The 18,513-nt window shown below is 45.5% G+C and overlaps 1 protein-coding gene across 5 annotated transcripts in view; it reads right to left on the bottom strand.

Moving 5' to 3' along the window:
• Window positions 1–13,184, bottom strand: part of LOC135920387 (lipase 3-like) — a 30,333-nt gene extending 17,149 nt beyond the window's left edge. For 4 of the 5 annotated variants that reach the window (XM_065454641.2, XM_070527552.1, XM_070527554.1 and 1 more), the window contains exons 1-2: window positions 12,935–13,184; window positions 2,555–2,762 (exon numbers count right to left, since the gene is read on the bottom strand). In XM_065454641.2, coding sequence (XP_065310713.2) covers window positions 2,555–2,762; window positions 12,935–13,177 — 451 coding nt within the window. In that variant the 5' untranslated portion in view covers window positions 13,178–13,184. Of the gene's footprint in view, window positions 1–2,554; window positions 2,763–6,239; window positions 6,479–12,934 lie in introns of those variants that run through there. The other variant, XM_065454639.1, reaches the window with a different exon arrangement.
• Between the last annotated feature and the right edge of the window lie 5,329 nt (window positions 13,185–18,513).

The raw sequence follows: 18,513 nt of genomic DNA, 5'->3' as shown, positions 1-18,513 counted from the left end.
GAGGTACATTTGTGAACACAGGGTACAGATTAGAACCAGTAATATCGCTCCAGGCAGTTCCCAGGCCCTCCGTCGCCACAATAACGAGCCGTGATGCCTAAAACTGCAGTGTAACCGACTAACCTAGCCTTGTTGCTGAATTGTAAGGTTTGTTACAGCTCAACACAAGACAGGGACAAAAGGAAGGTATAAAATGACGACACGGCGCTGTGTCGTCGTTTATACCTTCCTTTTGTTCGTGTCTTGTGTTGTGCTGTAACGAACCTTACAATGAATCCTAACCAACTGGCCCAACTTGTCGTCTTGATGCAGTATATTTGTTGCTTAACTTGGGCGCATGTTATTCCTGAAGTGGAAGCAATAAGCGCATCAGCTTTGAAACCGACCTAACCATTGCTATACCGCAGGGAAATAACGAAGTGTGATATCTCTAGTGCATAAAATAGAAATGAACTGCCGCGGATATCTGCTTGTTTTGTTTGTCAAATATTTGTTGAATGCTCGTCTGTCCATTCGCCTCTGTCTGTCTGTCTGTCTGTCTGTCTGTCTGTCTGTCTGTCTGTCTGTCTGTCTGTCTGTCTGTCTGTCTGTCTGTCTGTCTGTCTGTCTGTCTGTCTGTCTGTCTGTCTGTCTGTCTGTCCGTCTGTCTGTCTGTCCGTCTGTCTGTCCGTCTGTCCGTCTGTCCGTCCGTCCGTCCGTCCGTCCGTCCGTCCGTCCGTCCGTCCGTCTGTCTGTCTGTCTGTCTGTCTGTCTGTCTGTCTGTCTGTCTGTCTGTCTGTCTGTCTGTCTGTCCCTCTGTCCGTCTGTCCGTCTGTCCGTCTGTCCGTCCGTCCGTCCGTCCGTCCGTCCGTCCGTCCGTCCGTCCGTCTGTCTGTCTGTCTGTCTGTCTGTCTGTCTGTCTGTCTGTCTGTCTGTCTGTCTGTCTGTCTGTCCCTCTGTCCGTCTGTCCGTCTGTCCGTCCGTCCGTCCGTCCGTCCGTCTGTCTGTCTGTCTGTCTGTCTGTCTGTCTGTCTGTCTGTCTGTCTGTCTGTCTGTCTGTCTGTCTGTCTGTCTGTCTGTCTGTCTGTCTGTCTGTCTGTCTGTCTGTCTGTCTGTCTGTCTGTCTGTCTGTCTGTCTGTCTGTCTGTCTGTCTGTCTGTCTGTCTGTCTGTCTGTCTGTCTGTCTGTCTGTCTGTCTGTCTGTCTGTCTGTCCGTCCGTCCGTCCGTCCGTCCGTCCGTCCGTCCGTCCGTCCGTCCGTCCGTCCGTCTGTCTGTCTGTCTGTCTGTCTGTCTGTCTGTCTGTCTGTCTGTCTGTCTGTCTGTCTGTCTGTCTGTCTGTCTGTCTGTCTGTCTGTCTGTCTGTCTGTCTGTCTGTCTGTCTGTCTGTCTGTCCGTCCGTCCGTCCGTCCGTCCGTCCGTCCGTCCGTCCGTCCGTCCGTCCGTCCGTCCGTCCGTCCGTCCGTCCGTCCGTCCGTCCGTCCGTCCGTCCGTCCGTCCGTCCGTCCGTCCGTCCGTCCGTCCGTCCGTCCGTCCGTCCGTCCGTCCGTCCGTCCGTCCGTCCGTCCGTCCGTCCGTCCGTCCGTCCGTCCGTCCGTCCGTCCGTCCGTCCGTCCGTCCGTCCGTCCGTCCGTCCGTCCGTCTGTCTGTCTGTCTGTCTGTCTGTCTGTCTGTCTGTCTGTCTGTCTGTCTGTCTGTCTGTCTGTCTGTCTGTCTGTCTGTCCGTCCGTCCGTCCGTCCGTCCGTCCGTCCGTCCGTCCGTCCGTCCGTCCGTCCGTCCGTCCGTCCGTCCGTCCGTCCGTCCGTCCGTCCGTCCGTCCGTCCGTCCGTCCGTCCGTCCGTCCGTCCGTCCGTCCGTCCGTCCGTCCGTCCGTCTGTCTGTCTGTCTGTCTGTCTGTCTGTCTGTCTGTCTGTCTGTCTGTCTGTCTGTCTGTCTGTCTGTCTGTCTGTCTGTCTGTCTGTCCGTCCGTCCGTCCGTCCGTCCGTCCGTCCGTCCGTCCGTCCGTCCGTCCGTCCGTCCGTCCGTCCGTCCGTCCGTCCGTCCGTCCGTCCGTCCGTCCGTCTGTCTGTCTGTCTGTCTGTCTGTCTGTCTGTCTGTCTGTCTGTCTGTCTGTCTGTCTGTCTGTCTGTCTGTCTGTCTGTCTGTCTGTCTGTCTGTCTGTCTGTCCGTCCGTCCGTCCGTCCGTCCGTCCGTCCGTCCGTCCGTCCGTCCGTCCGTCCGTCCGTCCGTCCGTCCGTCCGTCTGTCTGTCTGTCTGTCTGTCTGTCTGTCTGTCTGTCTGTCTGTCTGTCTGTCTGTCTGTCTGTCTGTCTGTCTGTCTGTCTGTCCGTCCGTCCGTCCGTCCGTCCGTCCGTCCGTCCGTCCGTCCGTCCGTCTGTCTGTCTGTCTGTCTGTCTGTCTGTCTGTCTGTCTGTCTGTCTGTCTGTCTGTCCGTCCGTCCGTCCGTCCGTCCGTCCGTCCGTCCGTCTGTCTGTCTGTCTGTCTGTCTGTCTGTCTGTCTGTCTGTCTGTCTGTCTGTCTGTCTGTCTGTCTCAGGAAAATAAAATTAACGAGCCAATTAAGTGTTATTGAGCTTACCGAGCGACTGGTGCGGAAAATCGAGCACGTAGTTCGAGGAATCTCCGAGCAGTCCGCTCATGAGCAGGATGGGCTGTCTCTTCGGTGGCCAACCGGTGGGCCTACCCATCCTCCCCCAGGGTATTCGGTGCATCTCGATAATGTAACCGTCCTCGGTGACCACACGGTGACGTTCAAATGGGTAGCCCTTGCGCGTCACGAGGGTCTCCTGCAGAAGGTGTTTACCGGCTTCCGCGTTACGGCATTTACATCGGGTTCAGGTTAACAGAGTTGTTTCGGCACCAGCAAAGAGCGCCTCTACAGTCATAGTATATAAAGAAGCGACTGCAGCGTGCGACCTAAAAGCCCGAACCTTTGGCAAGTGTTTGATCACACAGGAAAACAACTGGAAGCTACAGGATAAAACTGATTATGTGCGCCCAGCCTCACATACGTATGTTAATGAAATGTTCTTTTGCAGGCGATATTTCTTATACCATATCCACAGGGGGCGAGTAAGTATCACGAGCATCTACAAAATTAATAGCAGCGATTTGCCAAGAATGTGCCGCCCTGCTGGAACTTGGAAGTGCCTGTACGTAGTTCGTGAATTTCGCACGGAACAATTGAAACCTTTTAGTTATTGCAGTTACTTTTGAATCCGCTTTAATGTTTGCCATAATGTGTACTTCCATATGCCTGCTTTGTTTTAGGCTAGTATAATCCTTTGTGGCTGACCGCACAATTCTAATCTTTGAGCTGGGTTGCTTGAAGATCCAGATGAGAAGTGGAAATGAATGTTTGACTAATTAAGAAAAGTTCACTAAACAATCTTAACCGTACCTCTTGTAATTTACGAGTTGTAACCGGTATTTTCTCAAGGCGTATCCACTTGGAAGGAATTCTCAGATGGCGTCAATTTAAACATAAACACAGCAGAACTGTGCAATGAAATGTCTTGGCATTCCATTTCGTTTTGTGATCCAATGAATCAAACGGCCTTTTCTTTAATAAAGTAAGTGTAAAAACAATGCACTTCTGCCGCAAGTTCAATGGTGCATGTCTCGAAACCGGTACCATTCTCAGGATTCCTTCCAACTCGACATGCCCTGCAATGTCACCAGCAAGAATATGCAAATTGCAATATGTCGTAATGTAATTGCAATCGAACGCCTTTATAGCAAAGTGGCTGAGGCCTCCGAAATCAGCCCGTGTCCCACGCATTGGGTGCACGTTAGAGATCCCCTGGTGGTCAAAATTAACCCGGAATCCCTCACTACGGTCTGCCTCATAACGAAATCGTGGTTTTGGCACGTAAAGTCCCAGAATTCATTCATTCCTCCGAAATGATTCGCTATACATGTAACTTCATTGCAAACGTAACGTACCACACAGCTCACAATAAGACAGGGATAGGATTGTTCCTTCCTTACACAGGTTATTTCGTTGTAGAGACCTTAGTTATAGAGATGCTCGACTGCGCCTAAATTTTGTTTAGTGACCCTTTGTTAGTTATTCTGATAGGCAGTTTGATTTATTGTGAAAGTAATGCCTACCTCTTTAAGCAATTCAGTTCGAGGATTATAATTGTGCTCTCTGGCATGAATTATATTTAAAAGGTCTGTAGAGCATAAAACAAGCACCTGGTGTTGCATAGTTATTCCAGAATTACAATATTGTAAACATATTCACAAGATCTATTGAACTATGCCAGCAGGCTTTTGTTTGTTTATTTGCTTGTTTGTCTGTTTATTAAATTATGAGATCCTGGGAAATTGCTACCAGCGAATGGCTAACGTTGCCATGGTGTGTTACTTTATCGCCATGCAGCTGATTGAATAAACTGCAAGTTGCTTACAGATATGTGTGACGTAATTTTCATGAAACTGCCACGTCATGATGATTTTCTCGTGGCGATGACATTTAAGCTTTGTTGTGATGGTTGAGGAAACCAAGACGAGGTTCGCATAACTAGGCCCGACTAATCGGCAGACGCAAAGGCGACAACACTGATAACACTGATAACATTGCAAGGTTGCGACGCTGAACAGGAGAACAAAAAAAAACCTCAAACAGCGCAATGATTCAGCCCATTTAGCCTACACCAGTAAGAAAGCAAAAAAATACAATCTCTAAAAACAATAGTAATATGAAAATTTCATCTTCCTAATGACTGCAACACATTAACACAGGCTACGTCTTGTGCTTGCAGAAAAAAAAATCGGAGCTCATTAAGAGTTCCTGGGATACAGACGCGTCTAATAGCTTTACGAAATCTCGTTCTTCAATATGGCACAACATAGCGATAAGTACTTTTGGGTGAAGCCATAATAATAATGATGATAAAATGACGTTAGATGAAAGTTAGGTCCGCCAATCGATGTTTTACGAACGTGAGTGCGTCGTTCTTGGTGGTACAGTTATGCTTATCATCCTGTTACGAAGAAACAAAGCGGAAGGCAAATTAATAAAAGTATAACGAAAAAATAATATCAGAAAACTGGAAACACAGATCTTCATTACATGAGTGAAATTGGACTCAGTGTCCAAGTGCGCGTTGTCGCTTTTTTTTTTAAATAAATGATTACCACTTCATTCCTGCCGTTCCTTGAGTGCGTTCCGTTCTGTCGACGCAAGTCGGATTAGTATTTGAGTGTGAACAGCTGCACACGTGCCCACCTGGGTACAGCTGATTTATGGTGCGCTTTATGCGCAATCATTGTACTTTATTGAATAGCAGAAAGTTTTTTTTTTCTGAGGTGACGACGACGATTTGCTCAATCCTCATACGCGCATACTGTTTTCTGCTTAGTCTCCTTCCTTGTTCTGGGTTTGGTAAATACTAATATCTTACCATCACCATCACGACTAACCATCCACCACCCACCATCACAACTAACTACTACTACTAGTAACGCGTAAATTTAGGGGTTTCAAGCACAATAGAATACACAGACAAACATGCGTCGAAAGCAAGTCGACCAGTTCTGTATATTACTTTTAACACTGAAATCATCGCCACCAAGACTGCTACTAACTGCTGCGTAAAGCTTCTACGGCTGCTAATGCTGCTATGACTACTGCTACTACTGCTACAAGCACTACTACCAATGGTATTTAAAGCTGTCGAAGTATTACTGATACTAAGTCTTACACTCTCACTTTATTTTTTTAAGGGTCCTCCACGGAGTTATTGTCTTCTTTTGAAACCAGTACTACTATGTATTTATTATATATTTATTTATATATTTTTGTTGTCCATTCGATTACCCCCTTCAGGGGCTTAAATGGGGGGGGGGGGACATTTTCAGTGGGAATGTTTTCGATTAATATCTTGAATAATGCACGACTAAAGTTAGGAACGGGTTCGGCAGGAAGATGATGAAGAGTAGCAGCACTACCAATACTATTGCTGCATTTGCTAGAATAATTGTACAAGTAGTACTGTGATACTGCTACCGCTATTTTACTATTATTATTATTATTATTATTATTATTATTATTATTATTATTATTATTATTTTTATTATTATTACCGGCACCAACAGTAGTATTGTTAGAATAATGCTATCAAGTAATACTGATGCCAGTCACGCTAACTTGCAGCTACTTCTTACTGCTAGTTGTGCTACTACTGCTACCGGCAATAAATGCAACCGTCGCTGTGTCGCGGTGATATGTCCGAACGCGTTACCGCGACACTTACAATGTCCGTAATGTCGGGATCCCGACCGGTGTAGACCCGCGAGGTCTTCGGCGCCAGCCGGTCGACGCCTTCTCGGCCCTCGCCAAGGGCCAGAACCGAGGCCACGACTGCGGGGACGACGAACCGCGAAAGCCGGCTCGGCGCCATGACCCCCCGCGCGCACGCTCGCGGTTCCCGGACGACTCACGCCAGCCGGAGTGTCGGGGATGCGACGCCCCCGAGAAACCCGCGAGAACTTTCGCGCCGTTTCCAGCAGAGAGCACGTGGACGCTCAATTACACCCCGTCGCCGTCTCATGTGGTCACAGCCAGCGGCCCAGGGCCGGTGGTACGCCCGCCGTCGATGCCCCAAACAGGAGGGGGGGGGGGGGGGGGTTGCAAGCACAGCTGGAACGCGCGCGCGACGTGAAGCGCACTTCAAGGTTATCTGTCTTCCTGTATACGAAGCGGCGCGCCGATGGAACATGGGGTGAATGATTACTGGCCGCGGCTGCGCTGACATCGTTTCAGCCTGCTATAGGTTACACCGAGTGCCCCAGCTATAGAGCCTCTTCCAAAAGATTAAGTTGTTTTTCAGTAATAAAGCATATTTCATTATTTTTTTTCTTTAATCGACGGTGTTACAAATGGTGGCAACTTCGGTCGCCAGCTCTTGTACAACATTTAATTGGGTAACGGGTATACAAAAATAACATGAGGAATAGATCAAAGCAGGACACTACACAAACATATGCACGTACACGGGCACCTACACTACAGTCTAAATATCTATCCCAAATATTACGAGAGGGAACTGTGGCGTTATAGATACACTGGCTGCAAGCATGACGCTTCACTGCGGAAGTGAAGGGTACGTAATACTACATGGATTTCGGGCGGCTCTGCATTTCTTCCATTCCGCTTTCGACTGATTTCACTTTACGTTTAATGAACGTTCGAGAGTAACAAAGAAAAACGTAAATCAATGAAAAACTCTTTCACTGGGTGAATTATTACTATTACTAATTATCGAACCGACAGTACGTTGTTTCTTTCGTCCCTTTTCATTTGACTTTCCTTTATCATTTATAAACATTTCAACTAAATCACCAAACGATTTTCCTTATTCTTGGCTTCATATTCGTTCACTTCATATGACTCTGACCAGCAAAAATCGGGCCCCTCGGTTTTCGCCCGTTTTTCTCGTTGTTACTGTGCCATTTACGGGATTAACACGCATTCATATGCACCACAGAAGTGCTCTTGCGTTGGCTGCGCATCGGATTGAGGGCGCTGCGACCAGGACTCGAATCCGCGACCTCGTACAACATAAGGCTGCAGTTGTTAATCACTGGCACAGATTGTCGACAAAATGATTGGTATGTACGACCACTAGCTCCGAATCCTGCTTTCTTCTTATGCCGAGCGCCCGTAATGGCCCACGCAGTACAGCCTTATAATTTCGCCGCATATTATCCTGCGCAAGGCGACCAAATTCCATTCACTGATTGATCTACGCATTAGATCCAACTCCTCACTCGGCTGTAATTGGGTGCATTATATCGATGAGATTTGCGCCCTTCGTTCCTCGACTCAAGCTATGAGTCATGATGAACCCGTGCGGGCTCACGCGCATATTTGGGCTCTGAGATGAGTTTCCCGCAAAAAAAAGCCCTTAAAATAAATAACATCAGCATTGATCCAGTCGCACGAGACTGCTGGCCTTTGTTTAAAAATAAAGCAGCCATCTCAAGTGTGAATAAAGGGAAAATCAGACATCCACCCAGTATTTCATTCATTAATTTATTCATTACTTCTCTCCACTTTGCGGGTTTCCGCAGAACTACTACGTCAAATCTCAAGTGTGTGTAATTCACCGCTTAATGACACTCCATTGCGAAGAGACTGCACAGAGGCAATTCGCCGCTCTATCGTTGTAAACCTTCTAATATTAATCGGCACGGTCTTCAAATGCGACAGAAAATTATAACTGCTAGATTTCAGCATCGTATCAATTTTTCAATACGATAAACGCAGCGGTCGAGACGGCGATGGAGGAGGCTCGTCCGGGGCCTAGCGGATTGCGCGGTTGGCTTCGGAACTATGCACTACGGCCTCGGAGACTCGCACAGTGAGAAAAGAGGGCCGACGTGCGAAGCTGCGGAAGCAGGGGGTCTGACGGCGAGTGCTGCCTTCGCCTGCTGAGAGGATGCAACGTAATCGTGTTGGGCTTGTGTTGCACATTTATTTCCGCCGCCAAGGATTATGAGTGGCGGCGCTGGCTAACACTCCCAGGGTTTTGCTAGAAAACATGAATACGCAAGAAAATGGATGGGCAAACGGCGCCGCGGTGGCTCAATTTGTACAGCATCGCACGCGAAATGCGAGGGTTAGACGGTCGTTCCCCACCTGCGGCAAGTTGTTTGTTCATTCATTTGAATTTCCATTAATTTATCGTTTCTTTATTTCATTTATTAAGCACAAGTAATTTCCCCTATGTGGTCCTTGGTGTGTTTGTTTGTTGGCTTCTTATGATTAAGCTGGAAGTGAAAGTCGCTGCAAAATATTTGATAGTTTGCATTCTTCATTGGTATAGGTGAAATTAAAAGGCCTGTTTTTGATAGTAAAGCTCATGACGACATTGCTCAGGACGACTTTGCTACAGCGCTTTGTGGCGTCTACTCCGTCGGTCCCTGTCAGTTATTGTGCGCTGTGATCGAACACTCAGAACGACAGTCGTAAGTCGCATTAAGTCAATTAAGTCACAGTCAATTAAGTCACATTTTCCGAGTTTCGCTACCCCCCGCCCCTCTCCATTTCCAGAACCTAAAAAAGTACTCTTTAGGTTCCCCTTGGCCACGATAACCAGCGATGTTCGAATAAAGGACGCGATCGTCAACAGCGCAGCATATTACCACATCTTTTTTTTTTATTTGAATATACTGCAGGCCCTTCACGGCCCGTGCAGGAGTGGTACAGAGATGCAATGAAAAAAAAAATCACGATGACAAGTCAATACATTGAATGCAGTTAATAAAAGAGTCGATGTTATTGCAACACACAATATCGTTAGTTAACTTGTTCCACTGGGAAATGGCTGACGGAAAAAGGGAATGCTTGTGAACATTAACGTGACTTGGGGGAAGATAGATTGTTTTGGAGTGATTAAGTCTGGTTGAACGTTTTGGAGGATCTTGGAGGTAATGAGCACGTGCTATTTGGAAATGACCATGGTATAATTGATAGATGAATTTTAGTCGCGAAATTACTCTTCTCTGCGAGAGGGGTTTTAGGTTAGCCCTTGCTAGCAGACCCGAGACGCTGGATTGCCTTTTGTAGTCCGAATATACAAACCTAACTGCTAATTTTTGTATGCGTTCTATTTTGCTTATAAGGAATTTTTGATGAGGGCTCCAGATTAGATCAGCGTATTCTAGGCATGGTCTTATTAGTGTTTTGTACGCGTTTAGTTTGAGGTGTGGTGGTGCTGCGCGCAGTCTCCTTTTTAAAAAGGTCAGTTTGCCTATGGCTTTTTGACACATGGTCGAAATATGAGGCTCCCAGTTAAGGTTAGGCGTGAGTTTAATGCCTAGGTATTTTACCTGGTTGCTTTTGTTGATTGTTGACCTTCCGATCGAATATGAAAAGTTAAGCGGGAGTTTCTTATTTGTGAAAGACATGTAATGTGTTTTTGATGTGTTTAGTTTCATGCCCCAAGTGTTGCACCAAGAGTAAATTGTTTGAAGTGAATTATGAAGTTCTATTTGGTCTTCTTGGTTGTGTACGACTGTGTACACGACACAGTCATCAGCAAACAGGCGCATCTGAATTGAGTTTTTAACGCAGAACTGGATGTCGTTTATGTACATCAAGAACAAAAGTGGTGCCAGAACTGATCCTTGAGGTACTCCGGAGTAGACTTCGAGTGGTTGTGAAAGATTATTATCGATTGAAACGCTCTGTTTACGATTGGTTAGAAAACTGTTGATCCAGGATATTATTTTATTACTAATACCGAAAGCAGATAATTTTGTGATTAAATCATGGTGCGGAACTACGTCAAACGCTTTAGAAAAGTCTAAAAAAACTGCATCTAATTGGCCATTATTATTAAGTACGTTAGCTATGTCATGAGTTAACTCTGCTAGTTGGGTTATGGTTGACAGGCTTGTTCTGAAACCATGTTGTTGTTTATATAGGAGTTCGTTTGTTTCTAGGTGAGTTATTATGGCCTTAAATATTACGTGTTCCATTATTTTGCAGCATGAGCTTGTTAATGACACTGGGCGGTAGTTATTTAAATCTAAGTTCGAGCCCGATTTATGTATTGGAATTATTGCAGCCTTGCGCCAATCGTCTGGTAGCACTGATGTTTGAAGAGAAAGAGTGAATATTTTAAATAGATACTTTGATGTCCAACTTGCGTATCGACTTAAGAATGAGTTAGAAATTTGATCGGGGCCGGTAGATTTTTTAGGATCGAGTTTATGCAATAGAGACAGTATACCCTCTTCACTTAGTTATTTCTTCCATTGGTATTTTGACATCGTAAGGTGTTAAAGCTGCATTTGTAGCATGTTTCGTAAACACTGTCTGAAAGAAGTTATTCATCTCTTTAGCAATCTGTTCAGGGTCCTGAATAACATGATCCGAGATTTTGATTTGCGTTATTTTTTCTCGTTCATCTGACAAATATCGCCAGAATTTGTGAGGGTTATGCACCATAAACGAAGGTAATGTAGTGTTGAAGAAACGGGCTTTTGCTTCCGATATTTTTTGTTTGAATTTACCGATAAAATCGTCTGACGTGCACGTGATTCCCTTTTTCCGCCGTCGTTTTATTTTTCTTTTTAGTTGGATGATTTCACGTGTTATCCACGGGTATTCTCGGTTAACGCGTTTCTTTTTATTAGGAATGAAGGTGTTTTCGGAATAATTAACTATATTTTTAAAACGTGTCCAGAGTTCTTGTACATTTGTTAGTTCATTGAATGAATGAAACTGGAATTCTAGGAAACCTAGTACATCAGGATCATTTGCGCGTGTGTAATCCTTAAAGTATATAGGTTGTGGTTTTTTGTGTTTTCGCGTCGTTGAAATGGGACAGGTTAGAATGAGCGCTTTGTGGTCTGAAATGCCATTCTCGATGGACACGGAAGATCCTTCTAATGTATCACTTATAAGAATTAGGTCAAGTAAAGATGATGATGTTGAAGTGATACGGGTCTTATCAGTTACCAGTTGGCTCAGTGAAAATGTAAATGCCAAGTCTAGTAGTGATTCTGAACTTGAGACATCACGGCCGTCATGCGAGCGGTTGTTCCAGTCTATTCCGGGAAGGTTAAAATCCCCGGCAATAATAAGTTTTGATTTAGAATTAGCATGATTTGAGAGGTAATCATGAATCTGATCGATGAAGTCCGGAGCTGCATTTGGGGGCCGATAAACGCCCCCTATAGTTATGTTTTTGTTACAATATGTTATTTTGCACCATAAACTTTCATGGTCCGGAATACCATCAAGTTCTAAGGACTTTATATTATTTTTAATTGCTATCGCGACACCGCCGCCTCTTGATCCTCTGTTCTTACGGAACAGTTTGTACGAAGGAGGAATAACTTCAGAATCACGTACACCAGGGTTAAGCCACGTTTCTGTTATTACTAAAATGTGAGGTTGATGAGACAGGATTAGGTTTTCTAATTGATCAAATTTATTTACCACACTTCGGGCATTTAGGGAAACGATTCGTAGAGTTTTGGTACTGGGCTGTCATTTGGAAACTTTCTTGTTTTTAGAGGATTTCAGCGAAGTCGAAGTGGGAAGGGACTGTTTTGAAACACTTGCTTTCTGCGGTAATTCAGTCCTAATATTCTTCACTGGGTCCCAAGTGTACACTTTTTCATCGATTCTCAGTTTGTCGAATGTTAGCCTAACTTTTGCTCCGTTTGCCCTTTCATTTACCGCTGAATGCCACAAGTGCGTGCGCATTTCCCTTACTCTCTTAGAAAAATCTTCGGAAATGGCTAATGGTGTGCCTTTCAGTTTGTAGCAGCAAGATAAGATTTTGGTTTTTTCGGCGTAATCAAACAATCTAAGGATGATCGGGCGGTCTCGGTTACTTGTGCGGGTACCTATCCTGTGAGTCCTTTCAAGGGTTTTCACTTCAACGCCTAGCGTTTCTTTTAAAATGTTTTCTCTCACTATCTTTTCGAGTGAAGCTATATCTTCGTTAGGTTTTTCCGTTACGCCGTAAATAATCAAGTTGTTCCGTCGACTTCTATTTTCTAAATCGTCTAATTTCAATGCCAGATCTTGGATTTGATTTTTCGTGGTGTCATAATTATTTTCACATTCGGCCAACTTCTCTTCGAAATACTTCAGTCGTTCCATGTCGTTTTCAATCGCGGCAAGCCTAGTTTCCATGTTATCAACTGTTCGCTCAACCTTTTTCAAGTTAGTTACTAGTTCTTTTAACGTTTTGTTGGTTTTAGATTGTTCTTTCAGAATTTGTTTCAGAAGGTCGTTATTAGGACGAGTATCCGATTCTGAGTCTGACGTCGGACCGGGGTTAAGCTCGACATCGCCCGATGTTAGTAGCAATAGCTTAAATACATCATAGCACTCAACAATCAGTACAGCAAGGTAGTGTGGACTTGGAAGCACCGTCAGCGTTACATCATTGTCTCGTAAAGAGGGTACAGAGTAGTTACTGACCTGCACAACGAAAAGAGCAGGAATAAGCATGGTCGTCTGGTCGGTGCCACCAAGTCCACTGAAGCGGATGGGGTCATGGGTCGGGTTTATATGCTGCCGAGTGCCTGATAAGGTTGTTGTGACCGCATCCGTGACGTGGTCGCTGCGTAGTTGAAGGGCGTCGATCGTGATCGGAGTCTGCGCAGATTTGTTGTCCCGTGCTCTGTCACCCGAAGCCACTGGCATTGTTCCATTTGCGTGCATATGTGTGGCCTGCCCGGTGGTGAGGCCGCTTGGCCACAGCGCAATCTGCACAACGAAAAGAGCAGGAATAAGCATGGTCGTCTGGTCGGTGCCACCAAGTCCACCAAGTCGAGTAATGAATGATTGAAAGAAAGAAAGAATCAATGAAAAGTAGGAAGACAAAAATGCTTTTGAGTAAAATACATAACGTATCTTTGAAAGTGTGCTCACTCCAAACTTCACATTTTGTTTGATTCCGCTATTCATTGACAAAATTTGATATAATCAAGTTCTACACCAAAGTGACGGCAGGGAGTACTAACCTGGATATGACTATTACCCAGGGAGTGGCGTTGGTAGGACGTGAACATAAGAATGTTGTTTTTTATGGATTTATGTACAGTTGCATAAAATGGCCCAAGCGGTGCATGGTGTTTAATCACGAAAATATCCAGCTCCTAAAGATATGTGAATAGCGTAAGGCATGCAGTAACGAGCGCTTATGTATATTCGTGAGCAATATGAGAGAGAACACCAACTTGGATTTCAAGCAACGACGCCTTGTGATATGTGTACTCGCATCTGTCAGGTTAATATGTAACAACCGGCTTTCGCGTTGAACAGCTGCTCTCATAGAACACATTTATGAGACGGTTATGTAGTGTACTAGGGCCTCTAGAAGACAGTCCGAGTGTTCCGTTTCACGCTGTTTAAGGTTCGTTCACACACGCAAAATCACACGCCAAACCCACGCGCATGTCATAGACTCCAAACGTGCCTGGAATTCCAAACGTGTCTATAGACTACCTCGTTCTAACCTGAAAAAGTGGCATTAACACGAATTACGTGTCGTATTGTTCCTGCAGTTTTACTTTTTCTTGTCCGGCTAATTCGTTTTTACACATCTTGCAATATTCCTTAAGCGCTCGACTTTTTATTTTTTTATGCTCGTGCACTGAAACCGCTTTTTGGTCGCCCGTTTTTCCATGTTTAAGTATGATTTAATCAACAAGCAGCACACACAAGCAGGAGCTCACGCGCGCATGCTAAGATGACGTTCACATCTGCCACAGGCCAGCCTTGCTTGTATTTTGAAAGAATCGTTACCAGGCCGACGCTCGTTCTCCCAGCGTAATAACGATTTCGGCCCGTAGGCAAATAACGCGAAATTTCTTTTTTTCCCACGGAACCGTCCGCGAGAGGGAAATGTGCCTGTCCAACAAAATTTATCCTCGTGCATATGGAAACGTCGCGTGCGTGAATAAACGACTGTAGGGGCCGTAAAACTGTGCCTCAGACGCAACGGGCACACATTACTTCACCGAATATATATATATATATATATATATATATATATATATATATATATATATATATATATATATATATATATATATATATATATATATATTTTCTGAAGGCCTCGCTACACGGGTGGTGTGTCGGGAGGGAATAACGGGCGGGGAGGGAATGGTACGGCGAAGATCGTTAGGCGATTGAGCAACTCGTCTTCCGAACATTACGCCGCAGTTTGCTGAAAGTAGGGACGTATTGAACAAGACGCACAAAACGGGCGGTTGCGAAGAAAGAGAAAAACGGGAGAGAACGCGCTTCTCGTCTCGTGACGTCCATATAAATGGCCGGTTATTTGTTCCAGAGTATTACGAGCGCAGCTCGCCTTGCGCCTTCTGTGCGCTGCACTCCAGCCGGTCTTTGTTGCTACACTGTCTGAGCTACACTCCCCTTCACGCTGTTAAGTGTGCCAGCGAAGCTTCGCTGCTAACAAACACCTGCGTCTTTCTGTTACATACATAATTTAGCTGATTGTTCGTTCTTTCTTTATTCGTTCGTCCTTTATACGTTCGTCCTTTGGTACTCCACTTATTCATCATTTCCGTTCTTATTTTTCTCATCGACGTTCATTTGCACGTTCCTCTCCTTGCTTCATTCCCTCCATCTTATTTTGTTGGGGTGCAAGCTGAACGACAACGGAAAGGCACATCTCACGCACACAGCACTACATATGCCGTAGCAACAAGCCCCTGTAGCTATTCTCATCCATCTTTGAGCTCACTCGTATTTCTTGCACTTCTTGCAGTCGTCAATTTGCATACTGTCTAAAGTTTTCCCTCAACGAAAACCAGTCCGCCATCGTCGCGCGAAAGCAATCAAGTGGCAAAAACGAGCTGCACGTTTTTAACGGTAGCGAAGAAGAGGCGTGATAAATGACTGGTACATCCCCGGCGAGAATAAAAGTTCTCTAGAAGTGCGCGAAAACATATCGGGCTGAACAAAATTTGCGATGACGTTAATTCCAGCAACACCAACCAGAGAGCAAAACATTGCTCGAACAGCACTTTACTACGCGCGCGGATTCGTTTTTAATGTAGCTGTTCATCATTTTTCACCGTGAATCCTGGTACTCTCAAAGATTTCTGCGCTGAGTGCGAAACACTACACCGTGCACTAGCAATCTCGTTCCACGTGGGATCGGCCACCGTAGGTGGAAAACTTTAAAAAAATGTTCCACGTACAAAGGGAACTTGTGTGGAACAAACCTCCTTGCATGTTGGCTCTTCCCTCAGTAGAGCTATAGCGTCTTGTCTCTGCGGCTATGAATCGCTGTCAATCTCGTCACACGCCGTTCCGACGTAGGACGCTTTGGCCTTGCTCTATTAATCCCGAGGGAACGGGATCGAATCCCGGCCACAGCAGCCGCATGGCGTCATCTGGTGGTTTCACCACGTAAAGCCCCGCAAGACTATATATATATATATATATATATATATATATATATATATATATATATATATATATATATATATATATATATATATATATATATATATATATATATATATATATATATAAATGGCTCTCAATCAAGAGATTGCGTATGTCGGGAGTGAATACAGGAGTCTGAGGAGGAACAATACATCGACAGAGAGAGGAGGAGGAACTAAAGAGAAAAAAGAGAAAAGATGGCAACCATAAATGCGTCTGGTTGGCTAACCTACTCAGGGGGATGGGGGTAACAGGGAATATAAATATGAGATAGAGAGAAGAAGGGGAAAGGGATCGCGCACGCATGCGGAGGGCCTGAGCAAGTCAGAGGCATTCACGTAGGCCAGTAGCCCTCAAGAACGATAAAAGTGCCTTCACAGCTTCGTGGAGCGAAGGGGACGGTCTTCAAGTAGCACCTGCACGGACAACGGCCAATCGTCCAGTCGTCACAATGCGATAATGTTTGTCTTTCCGACTGACGCCGATGAAAGTGGCACAATAAATGTTCCATTTTCTTATCCACGCCGCAGACGTCGCATGCAGCACTGTCGGTCCTTCTAATTCAAGTAGTGTGCGCTTACGTCAAAGCGACTCCCAATCACAGGTGGTATAGAAGCGACGCCTCATGTGAGGGACGCCCGGGTTGAGGTCGGAGTTGGAGCGAAGGGTTCAGTCCGTGCAAGCAGGTGTGCCTTATGTTTGGGTTGTTCCACTTTTCTTAAAGAGAGCTTGTGTCCCAGGTGATGAAGCTGCTTGCAGCGTCTGTCCTGGTAAGAACGGGAACTCTGTGTTGTTCTTGATGTGACTCTCTAGTAGCTTTATCTGGTTGATCATTTCCATTGATCCCGCAATAGCCGGGTAGCCACTGGAAAATAATTTCGTGGCCTTTCTGTTTGATCCTGTGATGAAGTTTGACGGTTTCGTACGTTAGCTGTTCGTGAGCTCCACGTTTGAGAACTGACTGCATGCTGTGTAAAGCTGGTCTAGAGTCGGAAAACACGGCCCATGTACCAGGACACTCTGTGTCAATAAATTGAAGCGCACTGCGCAGAGCCGTGAGTTCTGCAGCCGTGGAAGTCGTGACATGCGAAGTCTTGGATCTCAGTGTTACTGCTCTTGTCGGTATTAGCACAGTAACCGCAGAACTGGTTGATGTGGTCGATCCGCCAATACAGATGTGTACTGGCGGATGTGTACTGGCGGATGTGTACTGGCTACTGTATTTCTCGTACAACATGAGTAAGCTCAATTGTTTTAGTACAGACGGTGGTAGATCTGACTTTTTCTGAAATGCTGGAATTTTCATGTGTGCTTGAGGGTGTCACAAACACCATGGAGAAGACACCGACCTGGCCACAGGTGTGTACCCCGATGTGCACGAGGCACGATATGCACTGACAGTTGTGCTAAATGACGTGCGGTGTCTTTCCTATGTGAGTTTGGCGAGGTGGTGGCAAGGGGTCCGGGCAGTGTGCCTGACATGTGCACGCATTGTCTCGACGACGATGTGCGTCGTGATTGAATAATCTTGAAACAACTGCAATAGCTTCAGTTGTACTGCGTGGTAATCCAAGACATATCGTCAGAGCTCGGGCCTGAATGCTCTGAAGTGTACGCAAATAATTTTTTAAGGTGTGAGAGAAAGTCGAGGAGGTTATCCAGAAGCAAATTTACCTTCTGCCACCCTGCACGTGGGGTTAGAAGGAAAATAGGAAAGGTTAGAAAATGGGGTTAGAAGGAAAGTAAAAGGAGAAGGAAGCGAAGACACAGACAGAAAGAAAAAGGAGTACTAAATGGTTCACTGAGTCACAACGCTTGAACAGCCTTCTGGCAAGATATAGAGTCATGTCTTCGTTGTAGGATTTTCTTTTCGGACAGAGTTCGGTCGTCGAACTTGTCCAGCACGAAAGTAAGTGAACATATCAGCGCACAGTACTGTGAATATTGGCACAAAATATAGATTTCACCACAGTGGCCAAAAGCTTTGGTGTCGGCCATCCTTATGAGGAAAGCGTAGGCATCGATGAACGCCCCATTGAACCATAGCCTGCATAAGAGGATCGCCTCGCTTCGGGTCTTTCCTTATCGTGCCTGGAGACTTAATTCGGGGTCCAGGGATTGCAGTCACGTAATCTTGAAGTTGGGCCCGTTCCAACCAGATAGTGTCTGTCGGCATGAAAATATGTGTTCTTGCAGCGTGCGTCATTGAAAGCGTCATTGATTAAAAGTGGGCTTCTCCTTGAGCTTCACACGAACAATACTTGACGATAATCTAGCGCTAGTGTTTGAGCAAGCCACCAGTGCAATGCTCCAGCCAGTATGGAAATGATGAGTTTCAGCTTGATGTTGCTTATATACCAAGTGTACGTGTCTTTGAGCAGTGAATGGTTTGAATTTCGCAAGTGCAGCGTGTTCCTAAAGCACCATGTATTAGTTCATTTTAGTTACTCAAATATCAATCAACGATCCTCTCCGACGAGTCGTCACAATCAACGAGTCTCCACAATTGTCAACCAAAAATTTACATTCTAATCACTACATGATTATTTCCTAAGGATTATTTAAATTACTAG

The sequence above is a fragment of the Dermacentor albipictus genome, chromosome 10, assembly GCF_038994185.2.
Source record: "Dermacentor albipictus isolate Rhodes 1998 colony chromosome 10, USDA_Dalb.pri_finalv2, whole genome shotgun sequence".
Classification (NCBI taxonomy): domain Eukaryota; kingdom Metazoa; phylum Arthropoda; class Arachnida; order Ixodida; family Ixodidae; genus Dermacentor; species Dermacentor albipictus.
The sequence above is the reverse complement of the archived record's forward strand: the minus strand, read 5'-3'. Positions and strand labels throughout refer to the sequence as shown.